Raw genomic sequence first — 9881 nt, 5'->3', positions numbered from 1 at the left:
AAAAAAAAAAAAAAAAAAAAAACGACCATGGTACACCCGCGATAGATCGTTCGATCACGACGACACGACTCACTCCGCGATTAAAATTGACTTCCGGCGGCGGCGCGGCCAACTCACGCGACCGAGATTCGTTCGGCGGATTGTTCGAAGCGGCGACCGTTGCCGTAAAAAATCGTTATCTGACCAAGGGACCGGGTCATTTGCATTTTCATAGGGCCGCGAGGTGTAGTTCACGGCTCGTTAGATCGGCACCATGCACCGACAGCTATCTCGCACACGCGCCACCACACATTTCACGCATCTTATTCCTCTCGTTAAAAGGTACATATATATATATATATATAGCAGCCGCTTCTTCTTGCTCGCGAGCATTCGATCGACCGCCAACCGGAAAAGTGAAATCATGCCCGAGACGAAATAATATCGGTATCGGGATAACAGAGTCTTGTTAACCGTGACGAGCTGCGTTCTTTCAGTTTATTGCAGAGTTTCGTTCTTGCTTTTCGATTTGCCGGGATTTCGAATTTACGAAGCTGAGCGTTACGTTCAGTCTTGGCTTGCGGATCTTGGTGGTTAAAGTTTTGAGATGTATCGTGGTTGGTTCTGGATACTTGTTTCACCGGCTTCCTGAGACGCGTTGGATTATACGTTGGTTTATCATTTTTTCGAATTTGTGGAGTACACGGGTTCTACGTTCGACGTATTATTTGAGCCACGCGTTTAAGACAGCGAAGTTTCTCTCTTGGTTTCTAATTTCTTTGTATTCAGCATAGAAGCTATTCCTCTTAAAACCTCTGGCGACCACCCTGCACACTGCATCGTCCACACGACAAACAAAACGATCGAGCAGTCGTCGAATTCCAAAAGGGAATCGACGAAGAGAGAATCGCTGGAAGAAAACAGCAGGCGCGTGCGAACAGTTGCCGGCGCCCTGTCGTTCCGACAGGTGACAGGGGAGTCCTTAATCGCGCGATGACGTTTCCATGGCGCGAATCGGGCGAGTCACGTCGCTTAATTGCCCCCGCGAATCGTTCAATGGCTTCCATGGCGTTCGTTGTGCGCGCGTTTATCTTTAGGGAAACGCTCGTTCGCTCGGCCACGACAGAAAGAAACGAAGAAAGCGTTGCCCTACCTGGCGCCATTATCTAGTAGCCAGTGAGAAAAGTGTCGATAACGAGCAATCAGAACGGGAAGAGAGGATGGCCAGAGCTCGATAAAAGGGGAATCGAATCGGGATTGTTCGGTCAAGATGAAAAATCGGACAAGCGCCAGCTGGCGAGGCGTAATTGCCCGCGAATGTTCCAGCACTTCACGCTCGTTCCTCCACTTCAGGACGATTCGTCTGCATGTCGAGACCATGTTCTCTCGAGTTAACGACGCTGGAAACGAGACGAGAGCTTGCGGTGTTCGCGCACGGCCTTCGGAAACTTGATTTTTCGTTTGCCGAACACGAGGAAATCTTAGAATCGGTCGCGCGATTCGTCTTGGCGACACTCGGGTCTTCTGACGTTCCAGGAAGATCGCAGAAACTCGGTGATAACGCGGATATTTCAAGATTCTGGATAATACACGGACGATATGTGGGTGATACGCGGGAACGAATATAGCAGAGTTTCAACGTTATAGAGTACGAATATACTAAATAATAAATTTCAAAAGCACATGCATCGCGTTTCCATGAAAAAGGCTCGCGCGAGTCGAAGCCGCAAAGCGAAATCTCTGACGAATAGAATCTACCGGCTCTCATGGAGGCGCGTTAAAATCGGAACACCTGTTCCACAGAAGCAGGAAACGCTCGATCCTCGAGCGATTTAAGGCGAACGGTAAAAGGAGGAAGCCTAGAGAAAACGGGGGCTATGTTCGTTAAAGCCCGTCTCCCGCTGTTCGAGAAACTAATAGACGCGCCATCACGACGGAAGCACGGGAGCCGCCTCGAGATTGCTCCGCGAACATTCCTAATCACGTTTTCTCGGAGACAAAGCGTGCTGCAACCGCGAGAAAGCAGAGAGAAGGAAACATCGCGCCGGTCAGATGACGGTCGAAAGGAAACGAAAGCTATGGGCAGAAGATGAGGAAGCGAGACAGAGGAAACGAGAAAAAGTGGCGGACAACGCCAAGAGCTCGCTCGAGGTGGGAACAAAAGCCACTTCTTCTTGTTTCTCGTCTTTTTTCTTTCTTCTCTTTTTATTTTTTCTTCCTCTACGCCCAGAGAGAAGGCTTTTGGCTCGCCACGTACAGGGATCACTCGTTCACCATTGTGACTTCTTGCACGTATGAAAAACCACAAACCACCAACGTTATTTCGCGGCTGCGAACACGAAGGGTCTCCCTTTCCACGAAGCCCAAACCGCGTAATACCATGGGCCCTCCGCTCTCTCTTCCCTCTCCTCTTTCTCTTTTCCCTTCTAGTTTGTCCCTTCGGCGGATCCAGCTCTCCGCTCCATTACGCCGATACCGAAGCAGCTTCTCGTTTGATCGACAGTCATCGACTCGCGCGTCGATCATTACCGTGTCGCTTTTAGTAGGCGAAAAGAAGCGAAGAAGATCGAAGACACAGGACGCAGAAGAAAGTAACGCGTATTCGGAGAAATTTTGACGATGAATGTTAAAGACACGGCGGATCGGTTGTGAGCTTTGGACAAATTTTTAACCGTCCTCGAAACAATCGGAAGGAACTTCGGGTTCCGAGATAGCGATGACACTGATTCTCCGATAGAAAGAAGAAGAAAGCAGAAATACACTGTGCGTTGCATCAATATGTAATCGGTAGGTCGGTGATCGGTAAGACGTCAAATTGCAGAGAAAAATCTCTGTCAAGCTAAAGCATAAAACTGCGCGCCTTGCTCGTAAAAAAAACACATCATCTTCGATGCTTGGAAAATCTCAGATTTCATCGCTTCTAACGCGGAAATTCCTCGTAACGCGCTGCAGTTCGAGGAACGAAACCGATTCTCCAGGCCAGGGGCCCTCTGACCGCAGAAAATCGCGGTCGATGTTGACGTTTATCGTAACCGACGATCGCGTGCTCCGCGACAAACTATCGAATCATACGTCGGCTGGTTGTCGGATCGCGGACAAATTAAACATGACAAGGTGACGGCGATACGTGGGCGATCGTTCTGCGCTAGGAACTCGGGTTTGTCCGGCTGCGCGCCAGCCAGCCACAATGGAAGCGAAACGATTCCGCGACCGCACGCTCCATCCATTCAACGAGTTCCTCCTCTCTTGTCGAAGCGACGAGAAAACTTGTCTCGCCGCTCGACACGCTGGTGGCTAGTTTGGAAACTTAACTCTCAAACCGAAGGGGTCTCGTTTTTCTTCGCGTTCAACCAAGCGCGCGGCTTAGACGGATGCGTTGCCGCGCTAGGAAAAGATTTTCCTTCGTTTGGTTATGCAACTCGTTGCAGATTTCCTACGGAGATAGTGGTTGGAACGGTTTTTGCTAGAAAAGGAAGAAATGAAAATGGCAAGGAAGGAGACTCATATCTTACGGCTTGAGTAACTTGCTTTTTCTTTCTTTTTTTATTTTTTTTTTATTGAAAATTGTTTTTATAGTCGCTGGTGAAAGCTCGCGTTTCGATGTTGTCGAAGAGAATCTTTCTTCGATTCGTTGGACAAACAAACAGATATCGTACGAGGATCTTTGATCGAGAAGTTAAAAGGGGAAGAGCTTTTTTGTGATTATTCAGGATACGCGTATTTTTACTGTTAAAGATACATTTGAATCTGAATTTGTATAAATTAATAAACACGACGATGGACGTCATCGGTAGAAGGAAGTAGAAATGTCATAAAAACAGCAGTATCTACATCTTGAATAATATCTTCTTCTTGATGTTAAAAACATCGACCTTGATCTATCCCGTGTTACTTAAGAGAGTGTTTCTTGATTTCATTATATAAGACAAGGATAATGTACAAAAGATCGTGGTTAAGAGTCTCTTGGTTGGAAAATTCAGAAAAACGAAGAAACGAATTTTTGACAAACGCCTTTCCCAAATTATTCTTCATCTCCTTCTTCGAGTATGATTCAACAGAGAGAAAGATTATTTTTCTGCTAATTACAGTATGTTAATCAACTTCATTAGTCTTTCTACGCTGATCATTCTTCCATCTCCAGGCTGAATACCAAATTACTTCTTCCTTTTCAAAGGAACTTCATCCTTGTTATTTTAATCACGTCACTAACATCGAGTTACTTTAACCTAGAGAAACTATTCTGTTCGAAACTACGACACATTACAACGACGCAACACGTGGGCGGTGCCGCGTGTAACTCATTGTCAGTCAGAAACAATGAAAACGAAACGAATGTACATGGCGCTTCATTCACGAGGGCAAGGATGTGCGATGCAGATGCTTTGTGGCCCATAAACATGTCAATCGGCGACGGCCGTCAACGAGGCTAGTGGTCAGCGATGCAGCGAGCAGTCGCGTTTGTATTTTGAGCGACAGCCAATATTTAACATGGCTGATGGCGAATCTTACGAGACAAGGGAATTGCCAGACGACCAGCGTGTTATCCGAGGAAAGAGAAAGGTCGAGGATGAACGTTTAAGTACTTGGACCTCGGTTCGAAGCTTCAAGACCCTACATGGTGCTTTCGATAGCTAAGAAGATGCTTCCCTCGAGGATTCAAGTAGCGAGAGTATCTCGTAATACTTATTACAATAAGTAGCATTAATCTATAGCTACAGGCCTCTCGTCTCTAGAAATCGCTTTATCAAGAAAATCTTTTCAATCGATGACGATTACATTATTAAATTCGATTGTCATAGCCGAAGAAGGTGACCACAGTCGCCGCAATAAGCCGCAAAAGGTAGTTAGAAAAAAAGCTTAAAACACGGGGGAAGAAAAATTACCGCATTACACCGCCTTCCGATCGTAACTCAAATCTTCCCACTCGAATGCCTCGGGATTGCTTTTTACATAACCACGATAACAATGTACGACTCGTATTTTCATCTACTGGCGATTATCTGCGACGCGGCGAGCGAACGTCGATCATTAAAATCGGCGAGGTCAAGCGGTTGCAAAATTCGACGATCCGTCGAACGTTCGTTCGATGGAAACGTACGCTGGAAATTTGACAGCGCGATCATCGTCGTATGATAATAAGTGATTCATGAACCACTGGAGATCGCACTTCTTCCGATAACTCGAAAATCGTTCCTTCGATACGACTGTTTCAACGTTTTGAGCTCGACGAGACGCACGATCCTGCACGTTGTCACAGATTGAAACACTTTGAGCTTCGCTACTTGAAAAACAAATATATAATCATAAAAAATATACAAACTAGCGAATCAAATTCACCGGTAAGACAGAGAACGATTTACAAGGTTAAAGTATTATAAAATAATTTTGTTAAGGTGTGTCAATTTTTTCTGAGGAAAATGTTGTACCACCATCGAATCCTGATTCGATACTTTTGGAGTATGTTTCAAAAGTTATCCGAGCGCGAAAAATAGAAAATTTCGTAAATTTTGAATCGAAAGAAATTTCTTCCCCTTTCTGTACTTGATCCGACAGAATAGCACGTACAAGGGGTTTGACCGGACCCGATTTATCAATCTTTTTATTCTTCAAATAAATAATTAAATAAATACAATGTTCTGGAAATGTTGCGCGTATTACCTCAGAGGGAAATCCGGTGTGCACGGTTAACATCGAGTCACTACAAGTACGAACATTAATCTCATTAGTGGCCGCGTGAAAGAGTCGGCTGACTCGTCTGGAGAACGCTCCGTTCGCCATTACTTCGCCGTTATATCGCGACGAATTCGTTCCGCGAGATCGTAGCTGTCGCCAAATCACGAGTTGCATTGGGCACGAGTTAACGAAGACGCATCAACTGGTCGAAAGATAATATATGTCCCGTGAAAAAGCCGCTGATTGCTGTCGCCATTGTAACGCATTCTGTGGCAAACGGGACTGACGACACGTGGGACACATGCAAATGACAAAACGTTCCATCATCATCTTCGATACGTCAGCAGTTGGTCCGTGCCGTCAGTCATTTTTTCATCCCTGATGAATTGGATCTTCTCCGCGAGTGGTGTAGAACGAGAATAAATGTGTTTAACTTGGGAAGATCCACTCCGATGAAAATTAATGTCAAAACTTTCACGAGTCGAGTGGTGAAGTTGCCCGGTGAATAGATCATTATTTTCGAAGATGATTTAAGTATCTTTTAAGCTATGTTTTCTTCATTTTGGAAAGTCCGTAGATTGAAATCCACATAGAATTCTCTATCATCCTACGTTATTCCAAGCCATTCCTCTACTTATGATCATTATAATTCTACATCATTTAGTGTAAGTAGAACGTCTCTGTATTCTTGGTCGTTTTTCTTTTCCGAAATTATTGATAAGTAAGCAATTATCGGATTTCAAGGTTTTACCGTACGAAACAATCGTTTTTTAATTTCCCAACTTTCAAACGTACTATTTTCCTGATCGATCCTTCGATAAAACATTAACACGACAATTTAAATGAAACGAAACGATACGAAGCGAAGAAAAAGAACAGGATGCAACTATAGAAACAAAGCGCCACTGTCAACCAAACGAAAGCTGCAAAAAACGATGAAGCAATCTCGCGACAGAAGCCGTCGAACTGTCTGCGAATAGTTGTTCGGAGAGCAATTTCGCCGGAGTAGGAAAGAAAAAATCAGCGGAGCCCCTCTTAATTAGAAGAGCCCGACGAATAAACCGAGCCCGATTCGCCAAGATAAGGCTGTTGGGAATTTCGGCAGCTAAGTGGCAGCCTATTCGCTACCGACAGCTTCCACCGGCTCCTAATTGTCAAGATCGAGAACCGTAATTACACACTTCGACATTAGTTCCCCCGACTCTCTATCTTCTTTCCCTCCTTCTCTCTCTTTCTCTCTCTCTCTCTGTCTCTCCTCTCTTTTTCACTCTACCGAGACATCCTTTTAAGATGCTGTTGGATCCATTTTATGGCGTAAGGGCACCGAAAATAACGTTCAACGCATCCACGTTCGAACCAGTGATAGGGAAAGATAAAACGTCTGTTCAGGAAGAGGTAATGGGTTCGAGAAGAATTACGTGTTTTGTTTGAGGAAATCGAGAAATATCGAAAGGTTTTTAGAGGAAGAATTTCCGTGGAATTCCAGGCAGAATGGCGTAGTCCCTTTTCCTCGAGTTTGTTAATAAACTGGTTGCTATTGTGAATGAAACATTCGAATTAAGAAATAACGAAGAGGATAGATATCAAGGATGAGATCTATACATTATTATAAAAATTCGAAGCAAAGAATATAATTGTTTTTTATCGAAGTTTAGCGATAAAGTAGTTGTTGCAACGCCAAATGTATTTTTAACGAAGTTAAGTCGAGCTTTACAAGAATATCGTACGTGATACATTCTGATAAATATTATTTTAAACAAAACCTACAAAATTCGAAGTGTATTTTGAAAAATATGAATTATAATCAAAGTAAAGACGAATCGAATTTTCGACCAGCCTATCGACGAATCATTTTGCACAGCAATTATAAATAATCATCGAACGATGCTATCGTTTTATTACGCAAGTCCAAGTGATCTTAAAATGTAATTCGAGATTCCTTATCGATGATCGTGTTTGTTTCCCGTGTACGTCAGTCGATAGAATATCGAGTACGAATTCCAATAACGAAGAGTAACGCCTACTTTAAACGCACATGTGTTTCACAACTTGGCGCAAGCCGTCACCGCGAATGGCATCCTGTTATAACGAACTCGATAGAATTTTGTTCCCTATCAACACGTATGACTGATTAGAGCAGGCAGCGTCGACCATGAGGAAACGATTGCCGACCTCGAAACGATACTTCGTCATTCTCTTTATCATTGTGATACTTACGAATGTCCACAGAATTACGCGCTTACGGCTATTAATTTTAATAAAATGATCTCTTTTACGAAGATTCAAATGTAATAAAATGTCAGCAAATGCCTATTTCGTCCGAGTATAGATATAGTATTTGTACCTTTACTTTCACAGAAATCTGAATATTCTTATGTACTTGATATAAGCTTAACGACAAGTTCAGAAAGCAACTTGAAAAAGTTTTTCCTCATTATAGTTGTCACACTTACGAAAATCTAGACAATCGCGCACGTATTGTTATTTATCGTGTAAAAATGATATATTAATTTCTCTTACCAATGAAATACAAGAGATGCAACGATGAATATTGCAATTTTCACTCAGAAAAGTGTGAATAGCGACATATAACTTACGACCTATGCCAACGTCGTACTATCCGTGCCGGGGTACAATTATTGTAATCAATGGAAAGCATTGTTCTCAATGAAACCTGGACGATGAATGGCAACGGTATGTAAGTCCGACTACCGCAGGATAAATATTTTGGACGCGAGGCGCTTCGAAAAACTGTGTGTTTACAAAATATCTTTCGATCCATCGAGCCTTGCTACAGATAAAAAAAAAAGATTAACGATATTCGAGAAATAGATTCCACGAAATTAATTACTAAATATAGTATTCAACTTTTTCTCCACGAATACCATACATTTCTCAAAAAATAGACGATTGGACGAATAAAAATGCGAATCAACGTTAAACTTCGATTCGTTATACTACCTGAAATTGATGAAGATGCTAATAGCTTATTTGCTCGACAAATGGTGTCACTGGAACTGGAAATAACGCAAAAAATTCCGCACTAACGAAAGATTTAAGTAACTCGAAACTAATACGATAACTTTTTCCCTGTCTCAACTGTTCCTACGATAGGACATTACAATAAGATTACGCGTCTCTCAAGAGATGATTCTCGTTTCGTCGAACGACTTTAAGCAAACAATCCACGTCAAAAATATATGGAAGGGTCGCGATTTTTCTTTTCGAGTAGCTCTGTTTCTACAAGAAAGACCTAAAATATAATAAATATCACGTCGCTCTGTGTTAAATATTGCGCTCTCCTTAATTTTAACGGACCAAACCTGTGTCTGCCGGCTGTTTCGTTGCGGAACTATCTATTCGCCAACGACCTAACGATTCGACACTCTATGAAAGAAAATGTACGAAACGAATCGACTCACCAGTATAACACCAGGCCGGCCAGACAACAGGGCTCTCGGTGTCCAGCTCCCTCATTCTCTCAGCGACCCGCGGACATCTCCACTCCGTACGCCCCGACGTAGCGGTGAGTATGTCCAGTTTGATTTCCGACACGAACAGCTTCCCTTGCAATCAACGATCAACCCCCTTTTCCGTTCGACGAGACTCAATCGCCCCGATCAGTCTACGCGCGAGTTAGCTCGAGTTCGTCAAGCTCTCAACTTTTCCAGCTCGTGCACGTTGGCGATACCCAAACCACCTGTTGAACGTCAAATCTGCAGCACGCGCAAACGCACAAGTCCGACAAGGATCATGCCTCCGGCACCGAAACGATCACTTGGTTGTGCACGGGTCGCCAACGAACGCGAAAGATCGTCGAGCCTGCCTTTATCGAACGACTGCACGTCCAACGATCAATTTCATTAAACAGTTAAGCGTAGATAAGAAATTTGCGACGATAAAGCACGAACGACGATCCGTCATCGGCGCGACGTGGTTTCGCTCTGGCCTTGCTACCAGAGGACAGTGGTCGTGTTCGTAAGAGCAGAGGAACAGCACGGCATAACGATGTTGCACGCGTGTTACACGAAAAACACCGTCGCGTCGCGTCGCGTCGCCTCGAATCGTCGCGTCTGCCGCGCGGTCGCGCACTAAATGTCACGGAAATGTCAATGAGGAGTCGCGGACGTTTGACACCTTCACTGTCCCCTCCTTCCTCTTACTCGGCACACAGTCACACGAGTGGAGGGTTAGTCTCGTCTTCCTCCTTGTTTAAACGAGAGGCTCGT

At 44.0% G+C, this 9881-nt stretch overlaps 1 protein-coding gene across 5 annotated transcripts in view; it reads right to left on the bottom strand.

The window, feature by feature from the left end:
- The window catches only part of LOC100746238, a 191328-nt gene that overhangs the window by 147259 nt on the left and 34188 nt on the right, over positions 1 to 9881 (bottom strand). Inside the window, exon 1 of one of the 5 annotated variants that reach the window (XM_024371861.2) lies at positions 9075 to 9875. The exons of the other annotated variants lie outside the window; for them this stretch is intronic. Coding sequence (XP_024227629.1) covers positions 9075 to 9129 — 55 coding nt within the window. The 5' untranslated portion in view covers positions 9130 to 9875. Of the gene's footprint in view, positions 1 to 9074; positions 9876 to 9881 lie in introns of those variants that run through there. 5 annotated transcript variants of the gene reach the window in all.

This window comes from Bombus impatiens, unplaced genomic scaffold (assembly GCF_000188095.3).
Source record: "Bombus impatiens unplaced genomic scaffold, BIMP_2.2 scf_2222, whole genome shotgun sequence".
Taxonomy (NCBI): Eukaryota; Metazoa; Arthropoda; class Insecta; order Hymenoptera; family Apidae; genus Bombus; species Bombus impatiens.
The sequence above is the reverse complement of the archived record's forward strand: the minus strand, read 5'-3'. Positions and strand labels throughout refer to the sequence as shown.